Source organism: Lycium barbarum, chromosome 5, assembly GCF_019175385.1.
Source record: "Lycium barbarum isolate Lr01 chromosome 5, ASM1917538v2, whole genome shotgun sequence".
NCBI lineage: Eukaryota > Viridiplantae > Streptophyta > Magnoliopsida > Solanales > Solanaceae > Lycium > Lycium barbarum.
In genome coordinates, this window is record NC_083341.1 from 142,948,864 (window position 1) to 142,973,970 (window position 25,107).

At 34.7% G+C, this 25,107-nt stretch overlaps 1 protein-coding gene and 1 long non-coding RNA gene across 2 annotated transcripts; one reads left to right on the forward strand and one right to left on the reverse strand.

The window, feature by feature from the left end:
- Positions 1–462: 462 nt before the first annotated feature.
- On the forward strand, positions 463–7,805 carry LOC132642063 (uncharacterized). The gene is made up of 4 exons (XR_009583045.1): positions 463–649; positions 1,451–1,575; positions 7,327–7,407; positions 7,504–7,805. It is a non-coding gene; the product is annotated as an uncharacterized LOC132642063 (long non-coding RNA).
- Positions 7,806–14,073: 6,268 nt separating this feature from the next.
- On the reverse strand, positions 14,074–16,528 carry LOC132642876 (transcription factor MYB86-like). Its single transcript, XM_060359890.1, has 3 exons — positions 15,834–16,528; positions 15,229–15,750; positions 14,074–14,623 (listed from the first exon to the last, which is right to left on the reverse strand). Exons 1-3 carry the CDS (start codon positions 16,276–16,278, stop codon positions 14,298–14,300), a joined length of 1,293 nt encoding a protein of 430 aa, XP_060215873.1. The 5' UTR covers positions 16,279–16,528; the 3' UTR covers positions 14,074–14,297.
- Between the last annotated feature and the right edge of the window lie 8,579 nt (positions 16,529–25,107).

Sequence of the window (25,107 nt, forward strand, 5' to 3'; positions counted from 1 at the left end):
GTGCAAATTGGCCGCCTTTGAGCCCGATCAGCTCATGCTCCAGGAGTCCAAGACTTCAGTAAGGAGCCCAAATTTATTTCTGCCCAAATAATGAGCCCGATCAGCCCATTATTTTCTCTCTCCCCGTTTTGAGACATTATTTCCCTTCAATAATACTGGTCTTTAATTTTTGTCCATCATATCCGTGGTCTTTAATTTTAATCTTTGCTACTTATTTAAGACCTACTTCGTAACACATAATTTTTGTAATATTTTTATTTTTCGAAACTGAATCCTTTATCTTGTTCGGCACAAATTTTGTAGGAATTAAATTATGCGACATAAATTTTATATTATTTTTTAGATTATATAAAGTTATTATGCCGCGTAGTCAAAAATGCTGGAAAGGTAAAAATTAAAGAGCACGAACTTGAGCCCATTATTACTTTTTTTCCCTTTTTGAGAAACTTCAATCTTTCACCCATCTACAAGTCAGAAATTGCCCAACCATTTTTATGATAGCCTTCAGAGTCACATGCCTTTAATGATAGCCGTGGGATTGGTTTCTCGATCCAACGGCTATCCTTCTCCGTTGCTCCCTATTTATTACCGCCTCAAATCTTGAATTCCAAGAGCAACATAAACATTAAGGAATTTGGGCACTTTTGAGGTATATCTCTTTCACCATTTTCCCCTCTCTTTTTGCTATATTTAATTAGATTGGTGATTTGGATTGGCTTAGTTTAGGTGATTTTATGCTAAAATAGCTTTAAAGCATTTTTGCAAGTGTTTTGAATAAAATAAAAGAGTGTTTTTAACAGCTTGTTTTTAAGTTAAAATAACAAAAATAAGTCAAAAGCTGTGGGATTTCTAACTTATGGCTTTTGGCTTATAAGCCCCAAGTTATAAGTGCATCCAAACAGGCTCTTAGATTGGTGATTTAAATCTTGTTTAAAAGTGAGAAGATCGTTTCCTTTGAAATATTGTGCTTTTTGGGCATATATGCAGATATAATGTAAATATTAGTAGCATAGTTCCATTCAATATAATAGGGAGTGGTATTTTATCACGTTTTCTCAAGTTGCATAAAAATGTAATTGAGTAAATAAAAGCAGATCTGTGCTAGTATATAAGAGTCACACTGCCTCTAATGTTCATTCAAAATGAAGAAAGAAATGTAGCTGAAGGTTGACTTTACGTCTTTGAAGAACAAAAATCTCTCATTTTCAAATGCTTCATGTCTCGAGGAGTTAAAAATAATGAGTTGTTTTCTCTTATTATCCTACCTTTGCAGGACCAACATAAATCTAGGATATCTATTCATTAGTACAGTTAGTTTGTGATAATGGATTAGCTAATCTCTCACTTTCTCCATGCTTGGTTTTTTTTTTCCCCCTTTTGTCTTGTGAGTTATAGTTGTATTGGTTAGAAGATTCATATTAACAGTTTTTATCATATTCTTTTAATGAAGGATGACTAACCATGATGAAAGGATAAGTGATCTTTAAGAAGCTGCCAACAAGATTCATATTAACAGTCTTCGATAATGTTGATTCATTCCACCAACAAGAGGACAACACTGGTGAATAAATAAAGGTTAGTGTTATAGATTGGTATTTTTTTATTTTTTTTTCAAATTCAGGTTGAATGTTTTACTTTTTTTCTTTCTTGGTGCCGTTTTTGCACACCACTGCTCTCAAGTAATATAACCATGCATAATAGAACACTATAATAGATATTTGAAAACTCAAGGAACTGTAGTGCTAAAAAAGATGACCTGTTCACTTGTTTGGCGTAAAAAATCTACATTATCCTCAATATAAGCTTTTGTTGATGGATATTCAAAATCTTCCGCCGCAGTCTTAAAGTTGTCGATCATTTCAATCATAGTCACTGTTAATTGAAACTGTCAACAACACTTGGTTAGTTGTCCAACAATAATAAAGTAATAGGTTTATTCCACTAAAGCAAGATTAATTAAATAGGTACAATCTTCCGCCTATTTTTATATATTAAACCGGACACAAGATTCCCTCCCTCTTGCCCAACATCACATAAACTACTATGTTTGAGATAATCTAAAGTCTCCAGAAGTAGTATTTACCTTCTCAGTGGTATAATATTTGGAAGACATGATCTTGTCCAACTTTGATTTCACCCCAGAATCTGCAACAATACAAAAATATAAAAATTTCTAAAAGATATCTCATTTGCTAGAAAATAGGGGATATTGCACTCACAAATAACATTGGATTCTAGTCCGATGAGTTTATTAGAATTTTCTAGCCAGGGGCTTGCTCGATTAAGGACTTGCTTGTGTGAGACGGTAGATTCATTAGGTGAACAAATAATCAGGTCACTAAGATTACATATAAAGTTTATGTCCTCCAAACATGATCTTCAACAGCCTTCAAACAACACTTCCTATTTCGTTTAGCTTTTTCAATCCTCATCGCAGCAAACTCATCTCCATAACGAAGCAAGTGACAAAACTCATTTCCTACACGGAATCGGAAATGATGTTTGAAGGCTGTTGTAGATGTGAACGAGGGGTTCATAGACTATTTGTAAGCTTAGTGACCTGATTATTTCTTCACCCGATGAATCTACCGTCTCGCACAAGCAGACTATTGAACGTGCAAGCCTCCGACTAGAAAACTATGATAAGCTCATTGGACCAGAATCCAATGTTACTTGTGAGTGCAATATCCCCTATTTTTTGGCAATTTAGATGGCTTTTAGATATTTTTATACTTATGTAATATTGTAGATTCTGGGATGAAATCAAAGCTGGGCAAGATTATGTTTTCCAGATATTATACTATTGAGGTAAATGTTATTTTTGGAGACTTTGGGCTACCTTAAACATAGTAGTTTAGGTGATGTTGGGTTGGAGAGAGGGAATCTGGTGTCAAGTTTTACTATTTGAAAATGGGTGGAAGATTGTACCTATTTGCTTAATCTTGCTTTAGTTTAAATTAATTTATTAGTGTTGGACACCTAATCAAGTCATGTTGGCAGTTTCAATTAACAGTGACTGAGACGATTTTAAGATTACGGCAGAATACTTTGAATATCTATCAACAAAAAGCTTACATTAAGGATACTGCAGATTTTTTACGCCAAACAAGTGAACATGTCATCTTTTTTAGTACTTAAGTTTTCAAATATCTAATATGGTGTTTTGTTATGCGAAGTTATATTACTTGAGAGCAGTGGTGTGCAGAAACAACACTGAGAAGAAAAACAAGTAAAACATTAGACTTGTCTGTGAAAGAAAAAAAAAAGTAATCCGGTCAGTAATACTAACCTTTATTTATGCACTAGTAATGCCCATGGGTCCAAGCAAATTTAAATATATTACATACAACAAAGGAGAACTTTCCAACAATTTAGTCAAAGAATCGGTAAGGTACTAAGTCATTATGAAGAAAAAGCTGAATACATATGCAAGCCCTTAAACTTGCCCGGATTTTTCACGTAGAAACCTTAACTAAATGTATGACATATTGAACACTTGAACTATATTCAAATTGTGTATATTAAACATATATTGCTGACATGGCATTTCGTTTGTAATGCACCTCTACTTGGCGCGTTCAAGGCATAACTTTTAGAAGAAAAATAATTCTTTCTTCTTCTTCTTCATACTCTCTCCGTACCACCACAAATCGTGCTTTCACCCTTTACTTCTCTCTTCTGTCCACCATTATCCTTGATGCTGTTCCGAACATAGGAACCATTTCAATTTTTGGACTCAACTAATCATCTTTCACTCCAGCTTTATCTAATAGAATGGACCACCTTCTCTCTACCCTCCACTCATTATTACAACAGTGACTAATTTCATAAACATTTCTGTACGGTCTCGTTATAACATTATATTAATTTCTCAGAATCTAATTGAAAGAACCCAATTTTAGAGTTAGACACAATGGAAATTAAGATCCGGTTTCTTTAAATTAAAGCAGCTTATTGCAATAGGGATGAATTACTTGAACAAATGACATAATTTTAGAGAAGGGAAAATAACTGCGAGAAAGGAAAGAAACAGAGCTGAAGTTACATTCATCTTTAGGATTTGAGTAAGGCCAAAGGGCATGGCAGTAAATTCATAATGACAACGAAAGCTATTTATGGATATCGACAGGGTGTACGCAGAATTGATGGTAACCGAGCAAAGATCAATTGTGGAAAAAATTGATGCACCATGTAACTCATCCACGTTGGGTATGGGGTATTTGTCTGACACAGTAATCTAGTTGAGGAGTCTGTAATTAATGCACATGCGCCAGGTTTTATCTTTCTTTTGACATGAAGAACATGGCTGGTAAATGGACTGGTACTTGGCCTGATAAAACCTGAATTGAGCAAGTTAGAAACGTGTTTTTCACTTTCAAATTTTTGGAAATATGGATGGTGATAGGGTCGAATGTTTGGTGGTTTACAATAAGGAGGTAGGGGTGACATGATCTTCAAAAATTGATCCAAAATTTAGAATCAATTTTTGAATTGCCGTAGGGATCTGATTACGTGGTGGATCAGAATCTTTAGAAAGATAATGGAAGGCTGCTTCCTCTGATTTTGGTGGGACCCCTTAGAGCTTATAGTGCTTTCCGTTCAGGTTAAAAAATCATGAACTCGTTGTAATTGACTTAAACTGTATTCAAAGAAGCTAACCACTTGATTCCCAGCACTAAATCTGCACCACCAATGAAAAAAGGTAGTAATAATGAGTGATGGTGCACTCGGCCACTGAACCGCGAGATTAGGACAGAGTTTATTGCACTTGATCACCTGCCTGTTGTCGATTTGAACTCTAATTTTGGTACAATGGCTGTTGCAGTTCCTCCACAAGTTGATCAGGCACGAAACTGTGGGTAGATCCACTATCAACTAGGATGAGTACTTGTTGCCGATTGAGAGTTCCTTGCAACTTCATTGTCGCGCAAGAGGACCTTCCTAGGATTGCATGAAATGAGATTTCAGCAAGCGCAACATCTGCTTCAATAGGACCTGCCCAGTATTTGACGCGCAAAGGTGCTTGTCAGCATTTTGGAATTTCTCTGGCCCATCATTTTCCTGCAACGCCTTGACAAGTTCGTTCCAATACGAGAGGATTCATTTGCTATTGATCCGAGCAAAGAGGTCAAGTGCATCACCTTCCAAATACATGGCAGTAATGTCAACTTTCAGTTCATCGGGTGTCTGGTAATATCGAAAGTATTTTTCGGCCTTCAGGATCCAACCACGAGGATCTCCTCCGTCAAAGCGGAAATTCCATCTTGGTGTGAGGCTGGCGAGAGGGGTTTTTCAGCCACCACAGTAAGTTGTCATCGGCATCGATGTTGTCGACCTTACCTTTGTGGGGCTCTGTAACCTTCCCTTGGACTGAGCTTTTCATAGCGGCGTCCATGGCAGCCATTTGAGGGGTAAGGGATAGTTGCTCGAGAATGGCTTCATTGGATGCACGGGATGGTTGGGTGGGCGAATGAGTTGTTGGTGGAAGGGGAGGTGGTGGAGGAGGGTTGGTAGAGGCAGTGGAACGGGTAGAAACCATTTTTGGATTGTATGGGCTCTGATGCCAAATGTTAGAGTGTACAGAGAGAACTGAATGTAAAAGGAATTTTTAAATACAAATTTGAGCGCAAGAATCTTAAACAGTCAAAGGTTGTCTGTATTGAGAGGACAAGGCTCCAGTACAAATAGATAGAATGTTTTTTTGATAATCCAAAGTGTAGAACAAACTAAGTATTTAAACTAATGAAATCCTAACTGACTCCTATAACTTAGGAATTAATAACAAAGTGGTGCTGGAAGTGGAAATGATGTAGAAAAAGTACCCTTAATTTGTGCAAGACCCAAAAACTCCAGTTACTTAAGACTTTTTCTTTTCTTCTGACTTGTTCATCTGAGTTGCTGACCTGTTTCAAAATTATGTGACCTGCACATGCTCACTTATATTTCTTCCTAAAATAAGTATTCAAGTGTGGTGTCGTATCAGCCTATCAGGTATCTAATCATTTGTTCATTTCGTTAAATGTTGACTTTGCTTAGTAAAAGTTATGTGTATGCCATCGCAAGCAACTCTGTTCACTAGGCTTTGGCAGATGAAGAAAATGACCTAGCGTTTCTATCTCCGTTGAGAAAACATCGTTTAATTTGCAGTACTTTAATGTACATGAGAAGGAACTTTGGTACCTTCCATCTATGTGGTGGTTTGGGAAAGTAGATTGAGTTCTTTCTTTAATCTTCTCGTCTGTTCTTACGTGCTGTGGTATATATGTTCAAGTTTCAAACTTCTTTTTATTGATCAGCTAATTTAAGCCTTTTGACATAGTAGGTTCATTAACTGATCCAACATCTCCATCTTCTTTTGGTGCTTGGTTGACTCATGCCGGTGTTTACCATATTGGCGCAATAACATTTTTGTTTGCGGACCTTTTCATCCTTGTTAGCTTTTTGCATTGAAAATAAGCAGACCTTATTTTGACTTGGCTATAGTTTGGGTGGTGTATGTAATGGTATATAGTAATTGAAGGTTGAAAACAGAACGGTCTTTGGATATTTGGGAAAGAATGCGCTACATCGGATAAGTCCTTTTTCTATTAATTGTGTGATCATCTACTGTGTATGATAATCATTTCAGTGCCTGTATAACTGCATGAGATTTTAGGACTATACACCTGGATTTGGGCAATAACTAAACCAAGAAAAAGATAGTAATAAACTGGACTTAAACTTGACTAACTGTGGCTAATGACTGACTTTCGCACAACCTTATAGAAAACAATTATGCTTTCGAACTTCAACTTACTAGTATCTAGTGAAGGAAAGCAAAATTTACATCTGCATTATTATTTCTTCCTTTTTATGGAAGAAGTGCAGTGGCTTTGTAATTTACAACTGACCACTCCATATGGTCTGGTTGGCAATTAATAGTCTGCGACGTGTTAACATTTGGTGATTATTTCATGGGACTTCGTCGTATTTGTCCCAAGATAACCGTGTTTACATGACCTTGAAGTTAAGAATTGATTTATATTTTTCAAAGGACTTGCATTTTGAGTCGCATCTCCTGGCCAATAATTTGTGGAAATGCTTTGAGTTTATTGTCTCTTTCTCTTTGTTTTTACTTTTAAATGAGCTCAGTAGCCTAACTATGAGTACATATCGTTGAGAAACATATGTTCTGCAACTGATTCTTATTTGAGGAGTTCTCTTTGAAGAGTTATAAGAATGTACTATGTACTAGTTTTACTTGACCTATCAAAAAAGTTAATGTCTGCATTATATATTCTCGTATGTTCTAAGCCTACATTTGATGTGCTTTATCCTTAATTGTAGTATGCATTTGCATGTGTAAAATCTGAAATAGCGACAGTGGACCCTTGGCGATGAGTTCTTATCTCATGGATTCAACATCAGGTACAATTATTGATTTAGTTCATGGAACAAAAATAAACCAAATCAAACTTTAATTCATCTTTATGCAATTTTCTTCCTTTCTTATTGAACATTCAGTTTCAAGATTGCAGAAGGATGAAAAGGGTTGCAGGCGATGCTAGTCGTTGAGGAAGATGTGATTCTGGTGTTTGGAATGTGTTTGTAACCTGTATCATTTTGGTGTTTGGAACATGTGTTTGTGACCTATAGAAATAAACATATAATCCATTTATGATTATTAACTATGTGAAGCGTTTGCTTTTGTTAATATTTACTAGGACTTTGATTATTCCTAGTAAATGAATGTATTTGTTCCATTGTACCATAACATCTACCAGATGCTTCCTAATTCTAATTGAAACAAGGAAAATGCTTAATAAGGTTGCACCACGTTGCGGAAAACAAGAAGTGATGCTCAGCAGTAATTAGCTTCGTACATTTTGTCATTTTAATTCATGTATAATTAATACATGTAGTACTATTTCATATTATATCTCATAAATAATACATAGATTCCTACACAAGAGAGCCTCTGCTTATTTCATAATACTCTAATATACCATTTTTATGTTTCGAGTGCACATGTTTCCTCTTAACATTCTTTGTGTTTCGAGTGCACATGTTTCCTCTTAACATTCTGTGTACAGGTTAGTCGGAATTAGTTTCATAAATCATCAATATCTATTTCGCTCCATTTGGACCTGTTTCATTCGAATACTTAACAATATCGGGTTCTCTACACATTCTGGAGACATTTGTATACTGTATCTAATTAGACGAAAAAGGCTTATACCTAACCCTCGAAGTTAATGTAGGTTTTCAGTACCAGATATTTCACAGCTTACCAAAACCCTGCTGGCACAAGGATGAAAATTGGATGCATGGCTAGTAAGGATTCAGGTTTATAGCAGATGATTGTAAATCTGGTAACCTGAGTAGAACTAGAAGTCTGATACTAAAATATAGCAGATAACATGGAGAAAGCAAAACAGATCGTTTTTCAACTTCGGCAAACAAGAAAGAATAGTAATGTATCAGAATAAACTTCTAAAACAGAAATGTCAAGACATCATTCTTTCAGTCCATGCAGTCAACAAGTACGAATTAGTGTTTAACATTAGCTTCCATTACCTGAAATTCACTAGTACAAAACAAGTTGAGGTTGCATCTGACAAAATTTTCACATGATTAGTAAACAGTGTATAGCACTACAAAAATAGCCACCTAGTTTAAGCAAAAGCAACAGCATAGTAACCCTGCTGATAGAAATTACAACATATAAATAAAGGAGTGATGAAATTTACGAAGTGGGAGGAAAATTATGAGAGATCAAGGTTGAAATCGATTTTTAAAAACTAGGCAAGCTCTTCTCATCTGTCTAAGCCTTAACGTGCAGAATAAAGCAATATCTGTGCTAAATATCTCTTCCAACCATTTAGTTTCAAATATGTTTTCAATAGTAACCACATACACCAACAAATTCGCGCCCATGTATGGATGTGCTGCACCTCTCAAGTCTAAATTGTGTATACTTGCACATAATCCTGACATAGTTTTAAGCCAAACTTTTATTCAATATGTATTAAAGTTGTCTAAAATTTGGTAGTATCATTAGTGAACAATATATGGAATATGACCATATCTCCTCTTCTTTCATGGCCAATCTCAGATCCCGTCCAACAAGAAAAAGGAGCAAAGGATACAGGGTCCCTTTGCGCTTTATCCCCTTTGAATTTCAAAAGCTTCTACATGGTGTGTCATTTCGGTCTGATACATACATAAGATTCTAGCTCCGCCCCTACTCTTAGCTGTTTGAGTTGTAAAAAGATAAAGAAACAAAAGCAAATGAACCAATTAATAAAATCATTTTTTAATTGCTTATCAAATATTACTCTAGTAATATATTTTTCTAAACTAGTTACTAATATTGTCCTCATAAGACGACATATTTAAAACCTAAATGGACTTCAGTTTAACTACACGAAGCTGGCTTAATGCGATATAAAGCCCATAACAAGATGTTAAACCATAATTAGAAGTCCAGTTTATTAAGTGTCTTAGTTAGCCCAGGAAACTGGTTTTATGGGCTGACCTTTCATTTGTCATGAAACCTATTAGGACAAGGCTAATTTCTTTTGGGCAATTCGCAGAATTGCTCTTCTTTTGGGGTGGTCTTTAAATTTTGACCCTCATATTTGAAATCTTTAAATTTTGCCCTTCGGCTAAACCCATGAGTTCCAGGTTCGAACCCCCACACAGTCAAAATTGTTTGCGCTTTCGAATCCGCTTCTGTAAAGAAAGGAGAAGAGAGAGGCGTCGGCTAACTAAGGACGATGATGGAAACTCTTAAAAAAATATTCGCAAGGCAGAGTTTAAATTTCGCTATGCCCCCCACCGACATACACTTGTGAACGGATTACCAAAGTTATGCCGGACCTGACATACTTATGCCTTATGGGCAGACTTGGCATAAGTATGCTGGGTCCGGCATAACTTTTGTAATTCCTTCACAAGTTTACCCATTAAAAGTATGCCCCCACCGGCATAAACTTGTTAAGGAATTACCAAAGTTATGCCGGACCCGACATACTTATGCCTTATGGGAAGACTTGGCATAAGTATGTCGGATCCGGCATAACTTTGGTAATTCCTTCACAAGTTTATGTCGGGTCCGGCATAAAAGTTTGCCCATTAAAAGTATACCCCCACCGGCATAAACTTGTTAAGGAATTACCAAAGTTATGCCGGACCCGGCATACTTATGCCAAATCTGCCCATAAGGCATGAGTATGCCGGGTCCGGCATAAATTTGGTAATTCCTTAACAAGTGTATGCCTGGTCCGGCATACACACCACCCAAACCTTGCCTTGCATTTTTTTTTTTTTAATTAATGCTTGAGCAGGGGTTCGAACTCAGAACCTCATGATTTCTACGTGAACGCTCAGAGTTGCAATGCAATGCGCAAAAATTAAAGACCAGCAATATGAGGGGCATAATTTAAAGACCACAAATATGAGGGACAAAATTTAAAGACCACCCCAAAACAAGGGCAATCCGCGCAAAAAAATGATTTCTTTTTTGGCAAGTTACATATTTGGCCCAGCAGTCAAAATTAATTACATTCGCTAATCAAATATACAAAGTATATACGCTATTATGTATCAAAATTTATGTATATTATCCATTTATATACAACAAATATACATTTGATGGCTACTATTTTGGTGGACAACTATTTATGTTAATTTCTCTTTCTTTTTGGGTTTTATTTCCTGTAGATACAAAAATCGGACACAAATTATTCATTTTTACAAGTTTTTTGGATGTTTAAAAAATTAGCTAGAGTTTTTTCTTAATAAAATATATACAGTCCGATCAAACATACAACTTGCACAAATTTTTTGTTATATACAATTCGGTCAAAATGTACAACTTGCACAAATTTTTTGTTATATACAATTCGGTCAAAATGTACAACTTGGATTAAAAAAAAATAATTGTTGTATATAATTCGGTCAAAAGATACGGCTTGCGTATAATTTGCATACAACTATGTTGTTTATGTACTTTATATGTCGTTTGTTTGTAGTTTGTATATCGTGTGTATGTCACTTTATATCTAGTGCTACATTGACATAGAAATAACATACACCTCCAACAAAAATCTAATATAATCTTCACCGCTCCCTCATAATTGCTATATAAGGTGCCGTTTGGCCATAAAAATTATTCACTTTTTTTCTGGATTTGTTTTTCACTTTTTTTCACTTTTGGGCGTTTGACCATAAATATTCCGAATACAACTTCAAGCTGTATTCCGGAATACCAAAAACTCAAAAAACTTGTTTTTTAAAAAAAATTACTTTTTTACAACTACATTTCACCAAAAACTACAATTTCAAAAACTATGGCCAAACACAACTCCAACTTCAAAAGTTTAAAAAAAAAAGTGAATTTGTTTTTGGTATGTACGGCCAAACGCATACCAAACTCCATAGGATGTTTCCATTTGTATGAATAGTAATTTTGCGAAATCGATTTTCAAATTCAAAGCTTCGAAGCTTTTTGATGGCTATCAATGAAGCTTTTAATAGAGTTTATAACTTTGTAATCATTTCTTACAATTATTTTAAAAATAGGGGAATTTTGATTACTTAATTAGACAAAGATTTCTCTGAATTTATTGTAAGAGTTCGGTTATACATATCATGCTCATGTGCATACTCTAGTCGAGGCAATATTTTTTTATGGTAAACTAACAATATTTTTTAATTTAAGGCGAAGGTTACAAAATGAAGAAAGTTCACTGATCAAATATAGTGATAATCTCATTTTGCTGGCTAGGAGAGAAGAATTTTTCTAACCATTTTTTCCAGTTTGATAGCAAGCAATCACTCCTCAATAAACGCTAATTGAAAGCAACACCAGAGATTAAGTACCTATACATTGTAGGAATCAAACTTTGTGTTTTTGACAAGAAAGAATGATACCCTAACAACTGGACGAAAGCAAACAAAAGGACATCTATTCTTTATATACTATTGATTCATCTCAGAGCAGAAAGTAACAATTGATTTATAATTCTCATTAACCATAGAGAATATTACTGCGTGCAACCTTACATCTTTTTACAGATTGCTCTTTAATTAATTGTCAAAGTGCTTATGATACTAGTTCATATTTGGCTATAGGGGCGTATGCAATGTGTACAAATAATAGTTGATGGAAGTGGTAGAATTACGAATTTGAAATAATAAAGTTAAAATTGTAGATTTGCCTCTATTTGGCTACTCGAAATATATGTACATACACTTGCAGTTGAGAAAGTGAGAAACACTTTGTATAAATTAGGAGTAGCTTTAAAAAGCAAGTCCATAATTAGAGAATGTCATTGCATGCTTCCCTAGATAGCTTATGCTAGTATAGCTCGTCTTCCCTCAGATCTCACTTTCTAAGGATTTTTCATTATTTTTTATAATGACTCGGTTAAGATGCTAAATTGAATAAAAAAAGTGTGATTTTTACCTAAATTCCTTGTCATGTTCCTCTTCTTTGCGGGATAGGCCACATTCTAATTCGCCATAGCCATGTTTTTAAAACTCTATCAAACTCTCAAAATATTATGGTCATCATCACCAGTAAGCTTATAATTGTCCTCCAACAGACATTTGTCTTCTTTTTGTTTCCACGATAAGAATGCATATTGGATTGTCTACCCGGCCTGTATATTCCAAAATGGTTTTCTTTTTCTTTAACTATACGAATATGAATTATACAAAAATGTTTTTTCTAGTATAACTACTAAGTAATATATTATATGTATGTAACTTTTTTGTATTATATATTTAAACTCATTCATTCTTAAACATAGTAACATAAAAGTTCGCCGACCTATGTTTGCTTGAGTTGTTGCTATTAAAAACGTTGTAAATTTTTTTAAAATTTTCAAATCTAGTTTTTCAATCTTTTAAAAACTCAAAAACTAGTACTGCAATACTTGAAATTTTTGGAGAAAAAAAAAAACTGAGCTTGGAAATTTTAGAAAATAAAAGGGTTTTCTCCAAAAAAGCAAATTAACCAACTCAATCAATATCACAAAACTCAAATACTGAATTTGCTAAACTCAATTTTTTGAGAAACTTCAAACTAACGCCACCTTAGTTACTGCCTTATAAAACACTGTTTCTTGTAACAATTATATGATGTTCCTTTTTTATTTCCTGGTTGTTATGTTAATTGCAAGTAGCACAACGGTTTGTTTTGGGTAAACAAAACACAGCTCCCGTGTGTATGTAAGATGTAAGAAGATGATTAGGTCAGCAAAAGCATGTGTGTCAACTCATTTGTAACAGAAAGTTGAGACATGCACATATTGCAATCTGGTATGATGAGGGCATCTCCACAGTCACAGGTCCACCAAATTTTATGCGTATTACAGGGAACTAGCTCTACACATGTTCCCCCCCTTTTCACCCTTTTTCACTTCTCATTTATTATTTAGAGGAAGTTGGGTGGGGTTGTCCTTTTTTTTTCTTTTTTTTAACACTCTTTATGGAAATATCATAGCCTTTCTGTTTTTAACTTATGTAACATATTCAAATTACGTTAGATAAAATCAAAAGGAGGTCAAATAAGTATTATTTTCTTAGATATATAAACTATCTGAAAACCTGTAGCGAAATTCTTAGCTTCGTCACTAACAATATTCGCTGTCCTCTTTCTAGACTAATCCGAATTTGCATGCGTGGTATTTTGGTCTATGATGAGAAGTGTGCGCCGGGGGGGGGGGGGGAGGAGTTGTCTTGTATTGAACTGTTGGAACAGTTCCAAATAAGCGTTCTCATGTTGGTGACATAAAGATTCTGCTGAGGCCAATGGATGTTTAACAGTTACCATAATTGAATGCATAAGATAGCAAGTTATAAAAGTTTTTTGGTGTTCAGGACCCCTGAATTTCTGCCTGTTTTTTTGCAGGCTCATGAGAAAAGGATGTCTTCCTTTTCTATTGCTTTTTCCTTTTTTCCCCCTCCCACCATGAAGTTTTGCTTTCCTACTGCCTATGCCCAAAAATTATTAACTTTACTGTGATCACACAGTTTAACACTATTTGATCTCATGATGCAATAACAAAATGGCACTAAAACAAATAAAAGCAAGAAGTGACTGCACCTTGTTGTTAACACTGTTTGATACTACTAAGGACTCTTTTATCCCTTTTGATATTTCAGTGTCACAATCGACATATAATAACTGAATGAAAACTAATATACTACTGGTACTACTGGTTACATGCTAATACTGTTACCATTTCATTGGAGACTCAAATTGGGTACCTTTTTCTTGGTGATTTTCATGAAATTTTTTGCTTTATTCAAGTGGCTCCTACTCCAAGAAAATCTATAAATGGTGGTGCAATTGTGCTATTATCACTGTTGCTTTTTCTCCTGTCCTCTTTTACTAGTGCTGCTGCTGTTTGTGATGATGAAATTTGTGCTCTTGCTGTTGTTACATCTGAGAAACTGGAATAAGGAAACTGCACGTATTGTGACTGTTGTTGCATAGTACTATTCATCATCATCAATGAATTAGATGGGGTAGAATGGTAGTGATGAGTAATTATGTTGGATGATTCCGTTTGCCTGTCCCAAGATCTACCTTGCTGGTTGAGAATATTCATCACCTCATTCCCCCAATGACCTTCACAAAACAAGAAACTAACAATCTTACTAACCATAAAGAACAAAAAAAAAAATTCTCTTTTGTAAGTAGGGATATATATAGAGAGTACTTGCAAATCATGAAATATTATTAGTTAAAAACAATGTTTGTATTATTGTCCAATATTTCAACTTTAATTTGAATAGAATATTTGAAGCTGAAAAACTAGTTCGCAAAGTACTGAATTTTATTCACACAACTAACTTTTTTCATGTTGAAATTCATGTCCAAACACAATTTCCGATCAACTTCTAACTTCAATTATTCATTTTTTTTTCAACTTCGACCAGATATTGTCTAAATGGCAAGTAGGAAGACAAGGAGAAAGAAGAGTAATTTGTGTTATGCAACATTTGCTAAAAGTGAAATATGAAATGGAAAAAATTGGTTCGCAAAGTACTGATTTTGTTTTCACAAAACTAACTTTTTCTCCGTCGAAATTCATGTTCAAACACAGTTGACAACTTCGATTACTCGTTTTTTCAACTTCAACCAAATATTGTCAGAATGCGGGATAGAAAAGGAAGACAAGAGTTAATTTAAGTTAATGAAAAAATTGTTAAAAGTGAAAGACAGATATGTACCTGCAGGTGATGAGTCAAAAGGAGCAGCACAAAATGTTGAGTAAGGAGAAAGTAGAAGGACATTGGTGCTAGAGATTCCTGCTTCTCCAGCAGAAGCAGCCATGTGGGGTGAACCATTTGGTCCATAACCAACCCAACCATTTGGACCATCATTATTAATTTTCACACTAGTAGTACTGGCAGCAAAGTGGTTAACAGAATTTTGGCCACTGATAATTGGTGTTTGTGTTTCTCCTTTCATGGAATCTGCTTCTTCCACTACTGTTCTTCTGTAAACAAATTGTCCCATTTTCCTCCTCCTATAAGCACTTGATTGTTCTCTATATTTCCTAGCCATTATTACATGCCAATGGTTCTTTACTGCATTATCTGTTCTTCCTGGAAATAGCCTTGCTATCATTGCCCATTTGTTACCATACAATCTATGAGCAGCCATTAATCTTTCCTCTTCCTCTTCACTAAATGCCCTTCTGTTGATTCTTGGATCCAACTGGTTAAACCATCTCAACCTACAGCTTTTTCCTTCACATTCACAAGAAAATAGTGTAAACATCAAAGAAAAAACAAAAGAATCTTGAAAAAGATGAGATTTTTTTTTTGTTTACCTGATCTTCCTTCTAACTTTTCTGCTATAAGGTTCCAATTTTGAGGACCATAAATAGCAACAAGTTCTTTAAGTTTTGCATCTTCAGCTGGTCTCCAATGACCTCTAGCACAAAGCTTTGATTGTCCACTTTCAGTTTCCTTGCCATTATTAGTACCACTACTACTACTATTAGTACTGTTAAAAGTACTATGCATTGTAGTAATTGGTTTCTCTTCATTGAAGCAAGAAGCATTAAGATCAATGGTTTCATTATTTTCTTCACTTTTTTGGGCTTCATCTAAAGCCCCTTTATTCAAGAAATGAAAATCCCAAGTACCCCTCCCTTTACCTTCATCACTTGTTGCATAATTTTTGGCAGTGTTAATGGAGAGTGAATTCATATCAGCAAAAAACATCCCCATTGAAGTAGCACCCATAGGAGAACAAGAAGATGATGATGACATGGATTTTTATGCTAAAGCTTTGATCTTTAAAACATTCTTGAAGAAAAAATGAAAAAAAATAAGATGAAGGAAGAAGCTTAGTACTTTTTGTATATCAAGAAACCTCAAAATCTCAACCCATCACACACACCCTCTTTATTTTTTGCACAACCCCTTTTTTGCTTGCTTCTTCTCTGACTCTTTTGAGGGATTTTTGTTATTGTGTTTATGTTTGTGTTTGTGTGTGTTTTGAGAAGCGAAACACATAACAAACCTGATGCTAACTGACTTCCAAAACTTACCCCACTTATTTATATATATATAAGCTCATGGCTTTGCTTGAAATATATTAGATTTTTTTATGTCGACAACATTATTGATGCAGCATTTCTGAAATAAGCAAAATTAAAACGTTTGATATGTGTATATTTTAGTCACGAGAGGACATTAAATTATGTAGTCTTACCTAGGTTATATGAAAAAAAAAGGGCTTATAAGAATTAGTTGTCGGTGCATTTTTGACAAAAATATAATTAAGTAAATAAAATTGCATACTTAATTATTAACTTAAACGACTAAAGGGTATAGTTGAAAGGTTCAATGTGACATCAGAACATGCAGAGGTTCTAAGTTCTCGTGGATAAAACATAAGGAAATGGATAAAAATATTTTCTATTTAAAATTGTACACTTTTTGAAAAGATAATAATAACACATAACACATACTCAATGAATTAGTAGAGATGCGAACAAGTTGGTATGGACATTACCATATATATAAATGGTGTTTGACTAGATATGAAATTTAAGAAAAAAAGATATTTGAAAGGAGCGAGAATTTCAACTTTATGAATTTTGAATTTTAGAATGACGACTTCAAGTGTTAATAATTGAGATCTAAGCATGATACTTGTACATATTTAAAAAAATTCTTAACACAAAGTAAATACATTGGTTGAGCAAACGCTACTAGGTTCGCCCGAATACATACTTGGGCTTCTAGATCCGCCCCTAACTTGTGATCTAAAATAAGTCATAAATATTTGCGTGATGAATTTTTTTTTAGTTTTATGAGTTTTTTACAAGAGATCTTCTTTGTTTTTACACATAAAGGATCTGGAAACAAATAAGAGATTTGACAAGGTCATTTTCTTCTATTTAAATTGTAAGAGGACAAGAGATTTCATTTATTCAATATTTATGTGGCTATAAATTATGTCATTAAAGATATAGACATTTTAAAATATTATTTTATTAAATATAGAAAGATGTATTTTTGTAGTTGACTAAGAGCCTGTTTGGATGGGCTTATGCCTATCAGCTTATAAGGTAAAAAATATAAGTTAAGGTATTCTAACTTTTGTTTTTTGGCTTATAAGCTATTTTCAGCTTATAAAATGACTTTAAGCTGGCTAGCCAAACACTCAAAAAAATTGAAAACAGCTTATAAGCAACTTATAAGCCAATCCAAACGGGCTCTAATAGGGAAAGAGAAATACTTTACAAGAGGAGAATAAAATAGGAAAAAAAAGAAGCAAAAACATGTCACTTGCACGTGTGAGAGTGAGTCAGAATTTCCTATATTGTTTTTTGTTTTTCTAATTTGGATTTTATCCCTTATATTTATCGATGTTGTCACAGTCATACAGTGAGGGCGTTAGGGATAGAAGGGCTTTTAGGCTGTCTCATTCGATCCTGACATTAGGGTTGATAACTGCTAACCTGGTTTGTTACAGGTCTAAGACACATCAATTGTGAAAATGAAGCTTTGTCACACTCACCACCCCACCTCATGGACCACACCCCCGAACCCCCCCCCCCCCCCGGGCTCCTCTATTTCTTCCCTCCAGCTAAACACCAACTCAAACTTCCAGCTCAATCAATATATCCAATCAATGTCCTGCAGTTTGGTTAACTCTTATACGCTAAACAGTGTAAACTTATACTAAATCAATCACTTAAAAAGTAATTACAGATTCGATTATAGAAGGTGATATTAATGGTAAGGGCATAACACAATAACACGTCGTGTGCAAGTTAAGTGCATATCGTGAGTTTGATACTCTGTTGTAGATAAAAATCTAACGTATAGATGGAGAAGGATACATGGGCAGGCATATTATTCATCGAGTTTTACACTATGCGTCATAGTATTGATCGATTGGTGAGACGCGCAGTGAACGATAAATTGGAAGTTTAGAGACAGATCTTAGAGTGTAAGGGTCGTCTAGAAAGAAGATGAGTTATGAAGAGATTAGTAATACAGAGATTACTAATACAAAATTGTAATGCTAGAATTATTTTTTAGCAAATGTTTGATTTATTGCATTAACAATTAGATGTACATTGTAAAACCTAAGCTTGTGTTTGGTGTAAAGCTTTACATAATCTTCTTTATAATTATACTCTTGAATTTTTGTGTGATTTTATATTTCGTTTATATAAACGTGTAGTTTATGCATTTTAGTTGTCTTATCCAGGTATTGTCAAACCTAGTATATAAGTTATCCCATGATCCCCTCGGTATAAGATAAGACAGCCTATCGTGTATAAGTTATTTGAATTGAGCAACAAATAATGTATTGGCTGAACTAAATTTTAATACAAGAATTATTTTAAATAAAACAGCCTACCAAACAAATCAGTGTTTCAGATTAAGCAGAACTAAGACAGAATATCTTGAGTGTAGGTTTAGTAAAGTAACGCATGCGGCGGAGGAAATTTTTTGTATTCAGTAAATAATTTGCTGTTTTAGTGCAGTTGAGTGCTTTCCTCATTGACACATTTGGTAAAATTGAAAAGAGATTAGACTTATCAATATGGCTAAAGTAATCATAGACTCAGTTAGAACCTTTTTTCTTTTGGATAATCATGATCAGAATCTTTCCTTTGCTTTCACCATCTACTCTGCCTGAAAGGACTGAAATAGCAGCAAATGAAAGTGGGGTTGTTAAATGTTGGATATCCTTTAATTTCTCTAATTACTTAGTATTGGAACACAATTTGATACTAGTAGAGGAAATTCTTGAAATAATTTAGTTGCCAAATAAGGCAAAGCCAATAGATTATATGGGAGTTTACCAAAGGTTGATACAATCATTTTTATTCTTGTTGCTTCACTAGGATCATTTAGTAATAGTATCTTCTTCTTTTTTATGGGGAATTGGAGACTCTGTAGTTGTTGGGATCTGGAAATTTAATTAAATTCTAAGACCTTTAAGTGCCTACTCAATTATTTAGCCCATGGAAACACGCAAATGGAGGCATTTTTAATCAGATTATAACAAACTACTAGTAATATACTTGGTTCACATACTTGTACATGTTTACTGTTTTAAAGGAATATAATAATTTGAATGCAATCTTGAGTTCTCTCCAGTAATATAAAATAATATACCCCTTCTAGTCTTATGCTTGGTGCATCAAGTAATTATATTATATAGAGAAAGGCCACTTTTTTTTTTTTTTTTTGGTTATTTTGCAACTCCTCCACATTTTGCACTATCAGCATTTTTTACCCGTTTGGTCATTGCAGAGTCACCTTTATCCAATTTTATATTCTACACATTGAATTTCTTGATTTATTAGTTTGTTTAATGGTTTTATATTTTGATTCTTCGTAGTAAAAATCTTGATTTTGCCATTATTGTTGGGGTAACTCCTATGCTCAACGAAGCACGACGCCATGTAATGAATGTTATTAATTGGAAAAGGGTCAGATTTGTCCCTGTACTCTTCAAAAAAATTGATTTGCCCTTCTTTGTCCTTACCATCCAACTTTGAGCACATATTTACACTTGAACCGTTAATTTCCCTTGTCCCCGCTTTATTATCCTACGTGGCGCCTACGTGTATACTTTTTTCTCCCAATTTAATCTAGTCAATGCCTAAATTATTTTAACCCGTTTTAAAAGATTTGCTTAACAGTGTGAAATGCTCTATGCTAAGACAATGTTTGATTTACCAGCAAGAAATATGTCAGGCTAATTTAACAGAGCAATTTTGGTGATACAGCAGTGTCACAAGTTGGAGTAGATGATAATATAATAATTCATAAAGAGTTAAATGATAGTACTTGTTTCTCCTGTGCTAGTAATCTACTATCCCATAAATCATGATGAAATGTCACAACAAAGCAACCTAATCCATTTGTCTTGTTCCTGTTGATTATTATATTTTGTAATGCATCAAAAGTCTATTTGTGTGTAACATCTATCAGTTAAGGGACAGGTCCCTCCTACTTCTCTTTCTTAACTGGGATTCAAAAGTATCTAATTACTCTTCTCCCATTCCAATTTATGTGATATAACTTGATGAGACACAAAATTTAAGAATGAAAGAAAATCTTTTGAAACTTGTTGTCTAAAATAAGTCATAAATATTTGTGTGATTGTAAATCACTTCATTAAAGGTAAAATGAGAAGTTTAAAATTAAATTATTTTTAAATATAGAAATGTATCTATCACGACCCAAATTGAAGGACCATGACGGGCACCTGACCATATAAGTCAAGTACCATCTGACATACATCTGTGACAACAACATAAATATAGGTGGACCAATAGGGCCGTTATATGACTCTCAATAAACTCATAAGAAACATGCACGTATCAACTGCTCTGAAAGACTCGTCTGTGAAAATACTTAACATACTGTATAAGCTGGTAAGACTATGATAACCAACTGTGATGACCTATGAAATTTCAAGTCTGGACATCATCTGACTGTACATAACTGTCTACAAGCCTCTACTGGAAGGCATAACATAACGTAGTCGGGACAGGGCCCCGCCATACCGATACATCTATGTGTACATATCTACATATACATAAGACTATGCTGACTTCTGGCATCTCCGGAACAAACGGAGTGCACCAACTTCATCTGCTGAGCTGACATCCTAATAGATGAATCACTAACCTATATCTACAGACCTGCTGACATGAAACGCAGCTCCCCCCCTCCCGGATAATAGGGGAGTCAGCAGGAATAATGTACCAAGTATGTAAGGTAAGAAAATAGCATATACACAAGAAACATGAAAGGAATCTATGACACGAGAGTCAATCTGTAAATGTGAATGTATATGTATAACTTATATCTGAAAGTGACTGTATAACTCTGTATATCTGAAAGTGTCTCTGAGGGCGTATGATATGCATGCTTCCTTTCAAAAATCGTATACATATATCATAATTGTTAGTGCTGAGGAACGTACAGCCCAATCCATAAATGTCAGTGCTATGGAACGTACAGCTCGATCCATATATCATATCATCCTGTGTCCGGGGTATCATCATAATCTGTCCACTGCAGTGGTGTGCACATCTACGTGTTTGCCTAGCCGACTATAGCGCGGTACGGTGTAAAAAAATAGTTGTACATATATATAAATGCATGAAGGACTTATAAAGATGATATCTGAGCCTTTCGGAGTGACGTAAAGTCGGTAACCTCCGAATATCACTATGGAACTAACATCATCAATATCTCTTACCTCTACTGGATCTATGATCATGAGGTCAATTCAATAATCATAAGCATAAAACAATAACATTATCAAAAGTTCAAAGAAACATAAGCTTTCTAAGAATGGAATCATTATAGATAACGCTTGTTCGTTCTTTCTCATATGATTCATGCCAAATGAATAAAAGGGATAGCCTTAAAAATACCTTGGAGTCTATCTAATTTTCCAATGTCTATTTCCCGAGCTTGCAGCACTACAACCAAGATAACAAAATTCAGGCAGCATTTCCCCTATAATTCTTACTCCAATCCAACTCCCAAACAGCCCATAACATACACAACATCATCACCACCACCAACAATAATGTATATCAACATAAACAAGTAGAAATCTCTCCAAAACTTCAATCAAAACAGCCTTCGAGGCAGCCACATCAACAAACTAGCTTAGGCCCTTCATAACATATTTTTCTTCACTTTAAAATAAGGAATTCCTCTACAAATAACTTAATCAACAAGAGTAAGATGCATTACATACCTTAATGTCCAGGAAACCCAACTAAATCCTTAGCTTTAAACTCAAACTCACAGCCACGCATCCAAGCACCAATACTACAATGTCCTCCTAGCTAATTCCACGCTTTTAAGGTGAAAAGTTGCTTTGATTTGGTGGAACTTATCTTAGAGTGCTTAGGGAGCTCTTGGAGGGTTATTGGGTCTGGTTGAAATGAAAAATAAAGACCAGATCGTGATTCAAACATATATATCCATAGTTAAGGGTCTCTACCGCCTTAAGGTCGACGGCGGTGTCGACATGTCGACGGCCATCGATCTGCCGTTGTCAAAGTGCCACAACCCCTGATTTTTAGGGGGCTTGGCGTCAAGTTGCTCTGAGCGTCGTCGAAGTGTTGACGGCTTGTCAACTTGCGGCGTCAAGTCGCACAATGCATTCTTCCATCTGACGTCGTCTCGTTTAGCCTCCAATCCTTCTAATACTTGCAATACCTGTACTTAGGCATCTATAAACAAATGTTACACATATCCAATGTCTCATAATCTTGAAGGTAAACCTTAATGCTCCAAATCAAGGCGGCTAGTGCGCTTTATAATTCAATACGTCTATCTGGAAGATGTAGCACATAGAAGCTTACTCATGTCATAAGATAACAAAAATAATAATTTCCGGGATGTAACAATATCATTCTTTTTGGGACACACTAAAAAGAAAAGTATGTCACATAAATTGAGACAGATACATAATTTTTACACTATCAATACCTAGTTACATTAGGTTATTAGCTCTTTTACTGGATCACACTAATTAACTATAAACATTTACGTGTAACTAAAGGTGCACTTATAACCACCACACAAAATTATAACATGACTCTCTAATTCGTTTTTCTTTAAAACTCTATGTCCTGTTAAATAAGTACATATAAATTGAAATGGAATGTTTATTATGGAATCCACCCTCTAATTTCGTTCATAAGTAAAAACAGTATAAAATGATTATACATATATGACCCTTGATGTTAGGCGTATTTATGCGCTTAACCACTGTATTTTGCCCATATTTGTCTTGTTTAGAGGATGAATTAAGCTAAATACATCTAAATAATCATTAATCTTGCATTAGAAACTAATACGTGTGTGTTTGTTGCAATTAGGTACTTTGCGAGGAAAACGTGGTAATTCGAATGAAAATGGAAATTGCACGTGAAATCGTCTAAGTGTCAAATGGATGTTGTACCTCGCTGAGCTTAGTCCAAAGCGAGGTGGGTGGTTCAAAAATTGCAACGTGTCCAGAATTTTTTCCAAGTATAAAACAGGTCAAGGACCTTGCTGAGCTTAGCTCAAAGCGAGGCCCCCTTAGGCCTTGTGGCTCGCTCAACGGGCTTGAAGGATCAAAAAGTTACTTTGGCTAGTTTATGGACTCGTTTTTTATGGGCCTTATAGGGTTATTTCTCAACACTATAAATAGAACCCTTGGTCCTTTTTTGAAGAGAGAAACGTATTATTTCGCAGAGAGCAAGGCGCAAGGGTTATCATCGTAGGGTTACCTCTTTTACCTTCATTATTTCATCTTTTCTTAGATCAAACATAAAATTCTATTGTTGTAATCCAAATATGAGTGGCTAAATTCCCTTGTTATGGGGTTGTGGTCAAAGTAGGAGTGTCGTCATAAGAACTTGAATTGACGTTTATTATATTTATCATCTGAGTTATTTATTTAATCTTGTGATCAACTATTTTACTGCTTTGCGACCAGTAGGATATATCTTTGATTCTTAGATGGAACTCGAGAGATGAATACTAAGATAGGAGGAAGATTAAGTAGTGTAGGATCTTAACCCTGGACATCGGGGAGCGGATTTGCGTCTAGGATAGAGATATACCTAGTTCGCCCTATTTGGTTGATATACAGGAAATATAAATGCATTTGTGTGAATGTTCATGACCATAGAGATATAGGCATGAAAGTAATACGAATAGGTGACTAGAGAACTCGAGAGATTCGAGTCATAGTATCAACCCTGTCAATCAGTAACTCGATAAAGAATAAAGTCAATGAAGGGAATGCGCAACATGAATACGAAAGTGTCGTAATCCTGGAATGTTCTTCTTTATGTGATAAACTCAAATGTTAAACAAAAACCTTCGTTACATATTGTTCGCATAAATAGTTAGTTATTTACTTCTTGCATTAGTTTATAAAACAATCAAATATTCTCTTTTTCACTTGTATTATTAGTAGTATTTGAATTCTCGTTAAATCGTTGATCGTCTCGATGAGTACGATATCCGACTTTTACAAGTCACTATATAACTTGGCGACCAACCCTGCTGATTAAAAACTAAAAGAAATAGAACAAAAAAATTTTGGTAAATTTTTCAAACGAAAAAGGGTCAAAAATGCCCTTAATGTATTGGAAATGGTCTAAAAATGCCTCCATCCACTTATGGGTTCAAAATTGCCCCTAACGTTTTCTTTAGGTCTAAAAATGTCCTTTCTTTAACATGGCATTAGTGGGTCTTTTAATTAAACAAGTGGCATTAATTTATTAGTGAATGGAGGGTATTTTTAGATCATTTTCAATACGTTAAGAGCATTTTTTATCCTTTTTCGTTTTTTAAATAAAGCAGTAAAATACAAGTGAAGATTTCACCCACTCACTTTACCAAACCTAGTGGCAGACGTTTGGTATCATAAATGAAGGTAACAGGAATGTACTACATTTTCAATGAGACACAGACGATTTCTTGGTCAAAATCTTTGAAAACCTGACTTCATATTGGAAACTACCCAACTGAATAATATCACAAGAATAAAAGTCCTTACAAAGATCACCCCCCATTTTCAGTCACGTCCAACTTCAA

What these genes read in the sequence shown, in the direction of transcription:
- LOC132642876 (XM_060359890.1), bottom strand. Translation starts at nt 16,278, where the DNA reads ATGTCATCATCATCTTCTTGTTCTCCTATGGGTGCTACTTCAATGGGG. An exon ending in AAAGTTAGAAGGAAGATCAG is followed by an intron (nt 15,751 to 15,833) that starts GTAAACAAAAAA and finishes GTGAATGTGAAG; the next exon opens with GAAAAAGCTGTAGGTTGAGA. An exon ending in TTTTGACTCATCACCTGCAG is followed by an intron (nt 14,624 to 15,228) that starts GTACATATCTGT and finishes TGTTTTGTGAAG; the next exon opens with GTCATTGGGGGAATGAGGTG.